Source organism: Triturus cristatus, chromosome 6 (genome assembly GCF_964204655.1).
Source record: "Triturus cristatus chromosome 6, aTriCri1.1, whole genome shotgun sequence".
Classification (NCBI taxonomy): Eukaryota; Metazoa; Chordata; class Amphibia; order Caudata; family Salamandridae; genus Triturus; species Triturus cristatus.
In genome coordinates, this window is record NC_140589.1 from 237,966,636 (window position 1) to 237,981,732 (window position 15,097).

Here is a 15,097-nt window from a genome sequence, read left to right on the forward strand (position 1 = left end):
GTATAGATGTGCAAACTAAACAACAGGCTAGTGTGGGCCAAGCTGTCCTCAAAACACTGTACCAAACAACTGCAACAAATACTGGTGGTCGCCTCTAGGAGGGGGTACTGCTACACAATATATGCACAGTGTGTAATCTGCAGCTCCTATGCCTCGACCGGAATATGCTACTTACCAGTATGCATCTGTTCTTGGCATGTAGAGCTGCAGATCTACACACGCCCACCCGCCTCACCGGCTACCTTTATCTGTTCCTGTTTAATCTTATTTAGATACAGCACACATGGGCATCTTTCCTGTTTCTTACAAAGCTCCATTATTTCCCCGCTGGCGAAAAACAATCTGAGGATGGAGCCGAAGCCCATGCGCAATGTGATCCAAAGGAGGAGTCGCATACCTTGTGACTTCCAAAGACTTTCCAAGAGAAAAACAACTGCAACATCTGGGCCCAACACCAGATGGCGATATATGCACAGTGTGTAGATCTGCAGCTCTACATGCCAAGAACAGATGCGCACTGGAAGTAGCATATTTCTTCCTAGCTCTCCCACGTCTACAAGGACCTCATTATAGCACGGCTCCGCTCGCGACTCTGTATGACGTAATCGAAGCCATAAGAAGACCTCGTCGGCGTGCTGACGTCAGTTCCCTTTTTTCCACGCTGTCGACCCATTACAGTTTTTTCTGGGACTCTCCATTTTCAACGAGAATACTTTGTTTCTAAAACGTCTTCGTATTTCTGTAGAAATGGCTACTTCGAATAAGTCCGGTTTCAAGCCCTGCAGAGTGTGTGGAGGTCATATGTCGATCACAGACCCTCATGACGATTCTTTGGTGTCTTTCTTCGGACCACGACGTCGAAGGGTGTTCATGTTGTCGAAAAACGAATCCTAAAGCATTGAAGTAGCATGAAGCGAAGCTCTTCATGGTGAAGGCGAAGAGAGAAAAGAGAGGTCGTAAGCGCTCAAAGTAGTCAACCTTGCATACTTCGAAGTCCAAGAAGCATGAGAAGTCGAAGACTAGACACGGTTCTCGACGTCGCTCTTCGAAGGTCAAGGCTTCGAAGTCGGCTTCACCTGTTCAGCGGCGCCGGGAAAAGGACTTTGTTTCTCCGTTGCCTTCTCCGCAGATGACTCCGATCCACTCGCCGACCCCGAGGGGTTCGCCGGCGTCAAGAGGCTCTTCGACGCCAAGAGGAGCTCTGGCACCCAGGGGTTCCCCCACACCCAGGTAGTATTCTCCTGTGGCTTCGCCTGAGCGGGCACCGGCCTCATCGGCTTCATAGCCTCAGCTTCCAGTTCGGCCTCGGATAGATCCCGAATCAGGGCGGCCCGGATCCTTACCCTCCTTTTCCTGTACCAGGACTGGATTCCTCGCATTTCCTAAATGCAATGTATGGCATGTTTGCCAGGGCATCCTATCCTTCCGGTGCGCCTTCTGGCCCAGTGGGTCCGCTTGCCTTTAATTTGTGTGTTCCCCAGCAGTATGCCCAGGCGCTTTTCATGCCAACTACTCCATCTTGGCAGTTTCCTGCCCCGAGGTTTTCGAATCTGAATTTTCAAACCCCGTCTGGTGTCGAATCGGCGCTGTCTCGGATTCGTTCGTTGCCTGTTTCTGAAGGTCTTCCTTCGACGCCGGCACCATTGTCGCCGCTGGCGCTGCCGACGCTGATCCCGAAGCACCGTTCCAGGAGGGAAGCACAAAGGTTGCTGGAAGAGTATGAGTACTGGCAGGAGGAAGGAGAGATACTCAACTCTGTGGACGAATTTGAGGGTCTGCAAGAGGCCAGTGGCTTAGATACTTCCTCGGAGTGGGAGCTCACTTCTCCAAAGTCTGGCCCCTCACAGGATGAATTTTTGGATCTTCAGTTGCCTTCAGCAGAAGGTAAGTCTAATATTTTGACTAAAGTGCTTAATACTTCTTCATCAGTTAGTGAGCCCTTGACTGCTCCTGCAGTTTCCAGAGCAATTGCAAGGCGATACAGGCCAGCACCTGGAGATCCAGCTTTTCTTGCTGCCCACCCATCTCCTGAAAGCTTGGTGGTTCAGGCTTCATGCTCCAAGCAGTCGACTGGGTCCTTCCCTACCACCCCTGGGGAAAGGGACTCTAAGAAGATAGGACAGTCGGCCAAGAAGGTGTTTTCCTCCGCAAGTATGGCGCTGGAGTCTACAAACGCCACTTGTTTGCTTGGGAGATACATTCATGCTCTCATGGACTCTTTTAGACTTCCTGAGGATGATCGTGTTCACTTTCTTTAGGCTCTTTCGAATTCTCAAGCAGCTGCCCGACAGGTCATTCAGTCGGGTTTGGACATTGCAGACTCAGTTGCTCGGGTAATTGGTTTTTCAATTGCGACGAGGCGGCATGCCTGGCTCAGATCTTCTGGTTTTTCTCCAGATGTTCAGGCTACTCTTTTGGATCTGCCTTTCGATGGTTCGAGGTTGTTTGGTACCAAGGCGGACTCTGCTCTGCAGCTTTTTAAAGACACTAGGGCTACTGCGAGATCTTTGGGCCTGCATTCTCAACCTAGAGGGTATGGCTACAAGAACTATCGAGGCTTTGGCAAGGCTTCTTCCTTTTGTTGCCATCGGCAAACTCAGCAGCAAAACCCTCTGTACAGGTCATACAGGGGAAAGAATAGAGGCCGTCTTTGAGGAGCCGCTCTGCAGCAGTCCTCTTCCTCTTTTCCTGCCCACCCCCACTGGTACCACGGGAAAGCAGCTCTAGATCCCCCCCCCCATCTTGGAGCATGTTGGTCCTGTAGTGGTTCGGGTGTCCCATTTTCTACAAGATTGGAAATCGGTTGCCTCAGACAGTTGGGTTTTGAATCTTGTAGAGAATGGGTATGCCCTCCCTTTTCTACAGTTCCCCCTCCTTACCCTCCTCGCCAGGATTGATGTTCAGAGGACCATTTACTTCTCTTACAACTGGAGGTTCTTGTCTTGTCGCAGAAAGGAGCGATAAAGGTGGTTCCAGAGCAGGAAAGGGGTCAGGGATGTTACTCCTGTTATTTCTTGAGTCCCCAAAAAGAACGGTCAATTGAGGCCGATCCTGGACCTCAGCATTTTTAATTTTGACCTCAGACAGGAAAAGTTCAAAATGTTGACCTTGGCTCAGGTTCTTCTAGCGCTGAAACAGGAAGACTGGATGGTGTTGATGGATTTTCAGGATGCGTATTTCCATCTTCCCATCCAGAAGTCGCATACGGAGGTATCTTCAGTTTATGGTAGGGTCGCAACACTACCAGTTTGCGGTCCTTCCGTTCAGCCTTACTTCCGCACCACGGGTCTTCACAAAGGTGATGGCGGTGGTGGCAACACATCTTTGAAGGTCAGGGGTTCTTGTTTTCCCATATCTGGATGACTGGCTGCTGAAAGTCAAGTCTCCGAAGATGGTGATGTGCCATTTGCAGGCAACAACGCGCTTGTTGTTCAACTTGGGTTTCTCAATAAATGTACCCAAATCTCACCTGGTACCTTCTCAGCGCAGCCTGTTCATAGGGGCAATACTGGACACTACTGTGTGTTGAGCTTTCCCGCCTCCACAGAGGACTCTCGACATTCAGGAGATGATTCTTTTGTTTCACGATGGAGCGGTTGTTCTAGTCCTGAAGGTCCAACGCCTGCTCAGTCGGTTAGCTTCCTGTATACTGTTGTTCAATCATTCATGCTGGCACATGAGGGCACACCAGTGGTGCCTCCGCAGGCAGTGGTATCAACACAATGGAGATCTCAGGGAGAAGATCAGAATCTCCAGAGACACTACAGCGGAGCTGTCTTGGTGGAGTGTGCAGGGCACCCTGTCTCAAAGAAAGCCCTTTCAGTCTCGTCCGCCGGTGGCCACAGTTATCACGGATGCCTGCACTCTGGGTGGGGTGCTCATCTGGGGGATCTGGAGGTCAAAAGGCTTCGGTCTCCAGAGGAAAGGTTGCTTCACATCAACCTTTTGGAATTGCAGGCGATTAGTTTGGCACTAAAGACCTTCCTTCCTTCCCTTCGGGGTCTGTCAGTTCAGTTCCTGACGGACAACACTACTGCGATGTGGTACATCAACAAACAGGGAGGTGTAGGGTTGTATCGTCACTACACAGAGGCTCTGCGACTCTGGTCCTGGGCTCGGGGCCAATCGGATTTGTGTAATGGCAAATCATCCGGCCGGTGTGCTAAATGTGCGTGCGGACAGTCTTCATCCGGAGGTGGCCCATTTCGTCTTCAAGATGTGGGGATTTTCTCGGTTGGACCTCTTTGCCACTCGCGAAAATGCGCACTGCCCGTTCTGCAGTCTCCCGTTTCCGATGCAGGGAGCGTTGGGGGACATGTTTCAGTTGGATTGGAGTTCACAGCTCCTTTTACGCGTTTCCCCCCATACCCTTGATTCCTCGAGTTCTGAGTAAGGTTCGCCAAGGCCGGGCCCAAGTCATATTGATCGCACCGGATTGGCCAAGAAGGGTGTGGTACACAGATCTACTTCACCTCTCATTGCACCCTCCACTCCTTCTCCCTCTCAGGGCCAGATCTCCTCTCGCAATTGCAGGGGCAGGTTCAACACCCCCACCCACAGAGCCTGCACCTTCATGCCTGGAGATTGAACGGGGCAGTCTGAGTTCTTTCTCACTCCTGGATATGGTGGATGTTATTTTATCATCCAGGAGACACTCCACCAAATCTATCTATTCCTCCAGGTGATCCAAATTTGTGAAGTGGTGTGGAGAGAGGTCCATTGATCCTTTGAAGGCACGTTTGTCTGATGTGCTGAGCTTCTCTCTTGCCTTGGCCCAGCAGGTTTGTGCTGTGGCTACAGTTAAAGGTTATTTGTCGGCTTTGTCAGCTTTCATTTGTTTGCCTGACCAGCCGTCTTTGTTTAAATCTCCTGTTGGTATGAGATTCATTAAGGGCCTTACCAATAAGTTTCCTCCCACTCTTTTCATTATGCCTCGGTGGGATTTGAATCTTGTTCTTACTTTTCTGATGGGTTCTCCTTTTGAGCCTCTTCATGGTTTTCCCTTGAGGCTTCTTTTCTTCAAAATGGTCTTTTTGATCGCTATTACTTCGGCAAGGAGGGTAAGTGAGCTTCAGGCTCTTAGTTCTAAACCTCTGTTCTTGACCATTCTGCAAAAAAGATGGTTCTTAGGACCCAGGGCTGCTTTCCTGCCTAAAGTGGTTACTCCTTTCCATTTGGGGCAGTCTATCACCTTACCTACCTTCTATCCTCCCCCTCACCCTTCCAAGGAGTAGGAGAGACTTCATCGCCTTGACCCTAAGAGGGCTGTTAGTTTTTACCTGGACAGGACCTGGGATCTAAGGCTGGATGATCAGCTCTTCGTGGTCTACATTGGACGGATGAAAGGAAGAGCTGTCCACAAACGAACACTCTCCAGGTGGATCATCTTGTGTATCAAGATCTGCTACGCCCTGGCCAAGAAGGAGTCGCCTGAAGGTATTAGAGCTCCACCAGAGCTAAGTCATCTTCTTCTGCTTTGGCTAGAGGTGTTCCTGTTGTTGATATTTGTAAGGCAGCGACTTGGGCGCCTCTCCACACCTTTGCGAAGCATTACTGCTTGGATTCTGAGGTTAGGAGAGACGGCCATTTTGCACGTTCTGTTGTGCCAGATTTTTTGGTATAGTCAGGTGGACACCCTCCTCTGGGAGAGGAATGGCTTTGGGATGCAGTTCAAAAGGTGAGGAATCCACAGGCAGGTGTATCCATCAGAAGAACAAGTTACTTACCTTCGGTAACGCTTTTTCTGGTGGATACAGTATCTGCCTGTGGATTCCTCACTGACCTACCCGCCTCCCCGTTGTCCTCCTGTGTCTACCCAAAAAAAAAAAAGTTACAACTGTTTGACATGGATGTTTTTAAAATGTAATTTTCATGCTTACCGTTTGCTGCTAGGAAGTGCTTTATTAGCCTTTTCCATACTGTTGATGTATATACTATGTGTATTTGTATATATACTATGTACACTGTGTATACTTGTAAAAATGTTGTTGGTCCGCCCGTTTGCCTCGAGGGCACGGAAAAAATGGTTGGAACTGACGTCAGCACACCGACGAGGTCTTCTTATGGCTCCGATGACGTCTTACGGTAATGTCTACGTAATGAACAACATTTTGCAACTTAATATCAAAGTCCCTTGGCGCACCCTCCTATACTCATACCACACACAGATCTTCACCTGAATCGGACTCCTCTTACTTTCTTAATAACCAGTGTGAAGCACCAGTACAGTAGGCTTTTAACAAATCTCTACTAACCACACACAACCAAACAACTAGGACCTTCACTTCTGCTGGTTGAAGTCATTATAGAAGGGCAGTTGTCAATAATATAGAATGTTTTTAATGCTGTTAGGCAAGACAACAGATTTGATAAGTCGTAGAAGTAGTCTCTCACCTGCTATTTTGCAATATATGTGGCTGTATGTATGTATATACATGTGTTTGTGTGTATTAATTTCATTACCTACCAGCGGATGCCAGTAGATAGTTATAGTAAGGATGTAGTTTCCATAGGAAAAGCGTTTTTTGACTTAGCTATATCTTTGGGATCATTTGAATAATCTTCACAACATTTTCCCAAAACGTTTCCCGGTGATTCTTAATGTGCCTGAAAAGTTTCAAGGTGATCCGTCAAGCGGGCCGAGTAAAAGTGGGGGTCAAAAAATATTCATTTTCCATGTTAATTCCCATAGGACCTTTAGACATGGCTACAGCCCGAACTGCTGAACGGAATTACACCAAACGCGGCAGAAACATACATATTGGTCCAGGGAAGTGCCTTTTTAGGTCTCGCCTAGTGACGCAGTTTATGCGCTGCTCGCCTTGGCGAGACCTATTGTTGGCAGTTTGGTGGGCGAAGGGGGACAGGACATGGCACGCGCACGGCTAGCAGCCTTGGCACAAGGGACAAGCATGCGTGCGAGGACAGGAGATGTGCACACGCGTACGGCTCGGCCGCTCGCTCCCTGTCTGCGCGCATGCTGCATGCACGCTGTTTGCCTGCTCGCGGTTGCTTTCACTTTTGTTGCCGGCTCGTTTTGTTCCTTTTAAGCATGCAACTTTAGCAATATAGATTTTGACTGTTTACCACTAAAGGGCGCAGCAGGAGATAATACGTAACGGCCTGCCAGCATTTGCAGCTGCAAGAAAATGGCATCACCGACAATTCATTAGCTAAGCCTTTGTGCATGAGATCGGCTTGCAGAAACTTGCAAATATCTTGCATTTGGAGGCTGTGGTTTTCTATGAGGTTACGCAAGTTAAAAACACACATCTGCGTCAGCAGTTTCTTGTCATTGAAGGCACAAGGAAAAGTGGTGCTGACTTAGACAACAGACATAAGCCTGTCAGCGGAAATGTCTCGTTTTGTTTCTTTTAAGCATGCGGCTTTAGCAATATAGATTTTGACTGTTTACCACTTGAGGGCCCAGCAGGAGATAATATGCATCGGCCTGCCAGCATTAAGTAATACTTATATATTTTAGATTATACACAATGCTTCTTCTATCTGTAACAATACCCAATATCTCTGGTGCAGCTTTGGAGCGAGTGCATAATCAAAGCTCCATACTTTGAAACCGATTTGAGGCTTGACTTAGGTTCTACATCCTGTGATACTGGGCAAATCACTTAACCTCATGTGCCTAAAAAGGAATCTGACCTTAGAGCTCAAGTAAAGCGCTCAAATACCTTCGGTGTGAGCTTGCTGTATATAAAATTGCAAGAAAGAAAAGGGGAGGGGCTCCAGTCTTAAACATCATGAGCTAACTTCCTGCACCTTTGCATGTTCACATAATAAATATCCTATGCCGCTTGGAACGTGGCATTTTATTATTGTATTTATATACTACCGTTATAAACCAATTTAACACCTTAAAATTGGGTTTCACATACAGAGCAGTGTGTAAGGCTGAATAATTGTGCAGTTTGATGGCCAGTCTCAAACTTTATCACTTACTAGGGATACACAAAATGCTTCTTGAGAAATTGCTGAGAAAACGATGCAGCATGATGTACCATCAGTTAAACGAGGCTGAAAAACACCCATCCTGCAACCCAGCAGTGTGAAATGTTTCTCTTTCTTAAGATGGGTTTCTACAGTAGCTGCAGACGTTTCTCATTTTATGACCAAATCGAATATTCTGCATTGTGTTGTAGGAGAATTTGTTTTAGACATCCGAGGTTCACAGTGAATTATTGTTCTTTTAATGTGTATCCTGTCACTGCCAGGTTTTCATTTTGTTTTCAGGACTAGGTAGCAGCTTTCTTCTCTTAAAACGATGCGTCATGCGTTATCACAAGTAGAACACCAGCACCCCTCCCCCGCCAGCAACTGTCTGGCTTCAAGTTGAATGCTTTAACCTTTGGTGTCCACTGGATCAATTAATAAACATTAAGGAAGATGTTCCAATAATAACGTTACAAAAATCACAAGCATCATTCAATCAATCACAAGTTCAGACTACCAGTTTTACAGAAATAACACTTTAAATAAATACTTCTCAATGCTGTACTATAATGTGTCTATTAGTGTCAAAACTTCAATGTTAAACAGCAGTAGATGTTGGAGCACCCAGGATAATGTGCTGCATGACAACTTCGTAGAGCTCGGTAGCGGCGCGAGGAGGGTCAGCATGAGCCGCAGGGCGCACGACCTACGTCCGGGAGGCTGGGAGGCCGCATGGAGCCCCTCTTAAAAAACACGCACGACGCTGTGATATACGTGATAGACTATGACTAATCATCCTAATTAGTAACAAGCATTTGCAATGCACTAGGCCTCACATTTGCGAGAGTTTGAGCTATTAGCATTGTAATTGACTGCCTTTTATTTATGTATTTGTTTTTGTAACATAAAAAAAAGGCATTGTCATTAACAATGCCAATTGCTTAAACACTTGCTACTGCGAGACCTATTGCATTGCAAATGCTTGTTGTGATTTGGTATAAATCCATTCAGTAGTTGCGGAGTTATTCAAAGATATTTTCAATTGTGTATATAGGGACGCAGATTCTTTTCGAATTCAGGAATCCATGCGCCAACAGCCTTACCGTGATTGGCTAGCTGCCATCTGAGAGGAAAGTTGCAGCTGCTATTTTGTTCATCGGGACTCTGCGGGGAAAATAAAGATAAAAGAATGATAGAAGAGGGACAGGGTAGAGGGACTAATGCTTCAAAGCTACGTCCACCTGATTTCCAGTTATGGAACAATGGGGACCATAAGTCGGTTTGCATGTGTCAACCTTAAGTTACATGTAGGAATATATATTTATTTTATTTTTCGGTTACACGTTTGGGTGCTAGCCCTTTCAAGATTTGAACACACTGGACCAAACTTTAAACTATATTTGTTCCTTCACTTGCAGCCAGTGAAGCTTTTTTTTAACAGTGGTGTAGGATGTGTATTTATAGGAATTTGAAATACCAATCTCGCAGCCTCATTTGGGGTTTTTAGAAGCTTGTTTCGAATGGTGTTATGCAAACCTACATAGACACAGTTAGCATAATCGAGTCTGGGAGCGATGCGTGCTATCGCTGTCAATTTCCTTGGCCCAAAGGATACGAGCAGTGCAATTTTCTTCAGCAATTTGAGTTAGAAAGTGAACTTAGACACTACTGATCATGTTTGTGGTTGCAATGTAAGTCTACCATCGATAATAAAACCTAGGCTCTAAAAACAATAAAGGAGAGATTTAATCTTGTCGTTATTGCTCTTCATCTGCTTAAATAAATAGTTAATTCTCTGCTCTTAGTCGAACACAAGTGCATTTCTTCTGATCATGTTTTAGTCCTTGCTTTGAAAAGGTGTTTCATTCACTGCTTTTGCGGTTAAATAGATAAAGTGCAAAATTGGTGTTATGATGATCAGAATTGAGTTATTTGTATTGTAATATCGTTATTAAATTTTGCATATGTTGAAAATATGTGTTTAATTTTTTGCAGGCGATGGAGAGAACAGTTAAAATGTTTGAAACATTCCTGTGACGACTACAATAGAAAAGGACTCTCAAAACGCTCTAGGGAGAGTTTTCTTCTGCTGAGCCATTTGATTTCCAATTGCACCAACTCTATGCAGAGCATTGGTCATAAGTGCTTGCTTGTCTGTTGCTGTCTGTTAAACTTGGTGCTATTGTCTCAGGTACCTGAAAGTAACCAGCCTACAAGAACCAAACCGAATTACAGATCAAGATGTTTTCACTAAGCGGAAAACCTATAAACCCCAGATTGGACATGTTTTGGTGCTACAACAAATGTATTTAGTCCTGCTTCTGTGTTTTTTCATCACCGTTGTGGGAAAAACTTTGTGGCACAGACCAGGAGACTACTAAAACTGGATTCAGCAACTTTTCAAAATCGAGAATTTTAAAACAAGTGTTTTTTTTCTTTTTGTTTTTTTTCGTTATGGCATTTTTCTGTGATGTGCTTTTGCAACTAGAGTTGTACTTGTTTGAAGGTTGGCAATGATGGCTTTTTTGGAAAGCTGGAGAAACTGGACGGCATTTGAAAACGAGGCTATTTGGGACTGCCTTTAACTGTGCCTTTTTATCCAATTGATAGGGGACGGAAGTTCGCGCTTTCGGTTGCTGTTCATTGCAAGATTCGCTAACAGTTTCCAAATGGAGTAAAAACTTTCTAACCCGCTTAAGGCCGTTTACTCTTATTGTATCGAACCATGTTTTTGGGTGGTTCAGTGGGAGAAGTTTCATATGCCATACAGACATCACTTCTTCCATTATGTATTGGCCATATGTCAAGTCTATATTTCCTCCCACACTGGTGCAATTCTTGGAATGTTTCTATTTATAAGCATTTATGTCATAGTGGTTTTGGGTGATGCTGACCTAAAAATGAGTAGGTAATAATTCATGGGTGCTATGCCGTTGAAATATATTTGCCGAATTTTCCATCACATTAATTGGTCTGTCTTGGCCGTAGCAATGTATAAATGCACATTTTCTAGCACTTCTGTGGTTGTTGGTAAAACTAAATGGCTTGCCGTCAAGATAGCAATCAGTAATGAAATGAAGGAAATATTATGTTGGAAAATGAATACCAGTATTGATCTAGAAAAGGGAAGTTGAAGACCACTACTCCTCCTTCGACTTGGATGTGGGACTATCTTCAGGTCTCTTACTGCTCTGTAGATCGGCTCGGCCTGACCAGTGTTCAGATTCTAGTGTAGTTTAGAAGTTGCAGTCAATGCAGATTGAGATGTAAGAAGAGATATCTAGTTCTTACCTCATGTTCCCAAATTTAAAGTTACTTCAATTTCTTTCACAAATCATAAAAAACACGTCTAAATCTTTTTGTATATGGCTGACTGACGCTACTATCATTTTTGTTTTGCATCAGTTATTTCTTTCCAAATATGCAACAGATTTATTTGTTCCTTTTTATATTTTTCTTTTGTGAGGAAATGACAGTTAAGGTACTGCAGTTAATATTACATACCTCAGTCGTTTGTATTTTAGATAACATCACTGTTTACAGAGCCAAATAGTTGCTCTACCAGGTTTACATTCTGAAGCTTAGGTACATTACTCCATTGTGATGATGACTGAGGGACTTGTATAAGACCACTTCAGCTAAAAGTAATATAGACTTTCGGTCTTGGCTAACTGCAGTAATCCATCGGGGGTTGTTTTTTTTTTCTTTTTACATACAGTCCTTCTTTTTTAGGTTCTTATACGCCACTACTGTTTGTAACTCTTAATAACACTTTGGTAAAATAGCAGCCATACTACACAATTTTAAATGCAACACATGTAGAAACACATTGTGTTTTGTAGATTATAAGAAGAGTTTAACAACTCTTTAAATGTTCTGTAAATATATGATGTTTCACATGTCTTTTTCATTAATATTTATTACCATAATTACTGGTTATGACATTTTACTGTCAGATACATTAACCTGACTGCTTTTTGTATTCGATGGAATTTGTTACAGACTAAACTTTTAAGAAATAAAATGTAGCCAATTTTTTGTAGCAAGTTTTGGTTAAAATGTGTTTTGCAGGTCTCACTTTGCTGCTGTTGACAACAGAAAGAAAACTAGGAACGAATGGTTTGACTTGCACAGGCGTTTTACTAAAGTGGTAGGAGCAAACATTATATGTGTGCTACTGTAAAAGAAAATCTGATTTTAATGTGCAAACACGTTAGCATTAGCACTTGTCAAAAATGCAACTGCATATATTTTTTAACACGTTCTTACATTTTTAGGAGTTTAACATTTCGGAAATGTCGCTATAAGGGACTTTGTGCATTTTTATCTCCAGTATCATTCTTTGAGCAAATCAGTATTTTGTTGAACCCGTACTGCGAAACCAACTATGTTAAGTTACCTTTCATCAAAGAAATGCTGTTGTTGCAGGCCTGTATAAAACTGTGTTTCACTTCAAGGACAAACAGCTCCCTTACGGTTTTCTTTGCTGATATGCTATGGTGCTAGGGTTAAATGTTCTCTATTGTCTCAACATCATCTTTTCACAGCATTTTGGGTTTTTTCTTTCAAGGTTTCAAAGCGGTAACATCTTTAGCGTTCGGTTTCCTATTTTGAACTTGTTTAAAAAAAATACAGCATAAGCCCCTAATATGGTTTCCTAGTCAAAGCAAAGTATGATTTTATTTGTTGGGCTCTCAAACTGTATTGGTTATAACAGAGCTGCTCCTTAGCTGTTGCTACAAGTCAAGGAGAACACTTGGGTCTCACCTGTGGCCATTTTGGTGTTGACATTTTGTTGTTACTTGATTTTCGCACTTGCCACTCCAGTGGGTTAAAATGTTGAGTTCTGTTTCGATACTGTCTTCCCATTTCTAATTAAGTTGCGACTTTAGTGGATGGCTTAGCCTTCCTGAGACAGAATGTTAAGCTGGATAGCTGAACATACTGTGCACTCTGTGAAAAAAATAGCTTGACTTTCTGAGCTTGTTCTGCTACCTTTTGTATTCTGTACATTTGTTTTTATTTACTATGCATCCACTGCTACATGTTTGTCTGCGTTGTGGGTTCAGTAAACCGTTTCCATCAACTACGATATATTTTGGATTCTGTAGCTTTTTTCAGAATTGTGTTGCCATTGGATGTTTTACATTTTTGACCTTCAACTTACTTTAGCTATGAAATAAGTTATTTAATTTTCAAAACTTCTGGAATTTTGAACCTTTACTGTAATTTGTAATATACCTGCTGTGAAATACTTGAATAAAGATATGATGGGGGAATAGACAGTTTGTTTGCTTTCTTTTGTTGTCTAAAGCCTTTTTTTCAAACAGGATTTGTGCCACATGCCCATGTTACGTGACTACCAAATATGAAGAAACAGCATTTTCATATATCCATTTTCAGAAGGACCAATATTTACAAGGTAAGGTATTCCTATATTTCCAAACACACTTCAACTATCCAGAAGAGTTAACCTTGAACTTAATGTTTAAATTATTTCAGCTGCTAGGCCCAGATTGTGTGACAGTATAGCCTCATAACCCAAATTAACCACTGAATTTATGGCTGCATACCCCTTCTTTTATAGAGAATGGTCTTTATAGAAGACTCCCAAAACCTGTGCACCACAAAGGAGGTTTAAAGGACCATTCATTACGATATCCCCACCACGCTACTATGAATTAATTCCAAACAAATGACAAAAGGACCAAAAAGTGTAGCTGTAGCTTTGTTGGAAGTGGATGACTCTGCTGCCAGTCACCTATGCCTAAGAGAGGATGTAGTGTTCTTTGATGGTTTGCACTTTCTTTATTGGTTCTCTTTCTTGTGAAAGGTTTTCTTCAATTTATTTTTAGGTTTTATATAGCTCTAGCCAGACCTGAAGGTATCGGACCGCTTTGCATATAATGCGAGATCGTTTGATTTAAGTACATACATATATACAGACAAAGAAAATCATTAGGCAGTAAAAGAAGTTACACTATACGGACATTAGTACAGCATAAGTTAATTGCATAAATGACGTAGTATATAGCTGAAACAATAATCGACCACCGCAACATGTCTAGTCTGTTTTGGTGTGAGCTTTGCGAACATAGCTCGGTTTGTGTACGTGTGGAATTATTTGTTGGGCAGTAGGTATTTAAGGTCCCATTTAAAGCAGGAAAAGGAGGGGTTGCGGCAGAAATCTCTAGGCAGTGAGTTCCAGATCATTACCAGATATTTGGGGTTATGTGTATGAAGGGCTTTTTGGAGGATGCAAGCAGTCTTGTAGATATGGTTTCCTCCAATGGTAAGCAAATTGCGGTTCTTGAGGGCCGTTTTGATGTGCTCAGACTGTTTAAAACTTTTTAGGAGCCAGGCAACCATGTTGAGAACTATTCTTAGGGTGGCTGGGGAACTTTTTGGAGTTCCTGTAAAGATGGCGTTGCCATAATCCAGTTTTGAGAGGACTAATGATTGCAATATCCTCTTAGGCATCACAGGGAATGAACAGTTTGATTTTCTTGAAGTATTTTAGTGTGTAAAGCGCTCCTTTGGCGAAGTTGTTGATGTGGTTCTTCATTGACATGTTTTTGTCCAGGGGGATGCCCAAGGACTTTACACAGTTGGATAGTGTAAGAGAACAATTTAGGGCCTCCAAATCCTTGAGCCAATTGGTAGAAGGCTGTTTTTGGGAGAGAATAGTAGTTCAGCTTTAAGTGGTTGGTGTGAACCCAAGTTTGTATCTTAATTAGTACGACATTCAGATGTAGGATGTCACTGGACGATTTAATTTTGTAGTAGAGTTGGGTTTCAACGGCATGTAAGTGATATTTGACCCCTGCTTGGTTCATGATAACAGTAAGGGGTTCCATCAAGAGATTAGAAAGGGATTGAAGAGCACTGAGCCTTGGGGTACATCAAGTGGAACTAGTGTAGGTTTCGAGAGAGTTGCTTACTTTTGTTTGTTGTGAACGATGTTGCAGGTAAGATGTGAGCCATCTTAGGACTTTGCCATTGGTACCAGTGTGGTTCTTGAGTGTCTCGAGTAATGGTGGGTGATTTACTTTATATGAAAGAAACAGTTAGTTATAGATACCTTACCTTAGAAATACCCCCAGCGTTACCTACGGTTCACAGTAGGTCACAACTTACTGCTGGTGGATCA

The 15,097-nt window shown here is 43.3% G+C and overlaps 1 protein-coding gene across 3 annotated transcripts in view; it reads left to right on the forward strand.

The window, feature by feature from the left end:
* Window positions 1–13,230, forward strand: part of ATAD2B (ATPase family AAA domain containing 2B) — a 790,780-nt gene extending 777,550 nt beyond the window's left edge. For all 3 annotated transcript variants that reach the window (XM_085610606.1, XM_085610608.1, XM_085610607.1), the window contains one exon: window positions 9,943–13,230. In XM_085610606.1, the coding sequence (XP_085466732.1) occupies window positions 9,943–9,984 (42 nt within the window). In that variant the 3' untranslated portion in view covers window positions 9,985–13,230. The remainder of the gene's footprint in view (window positions 1–9,942) is intronic.
* The last annotated feature ends 1,867 nt before the right edge of the window (window positions 13,231–15,097 follow it).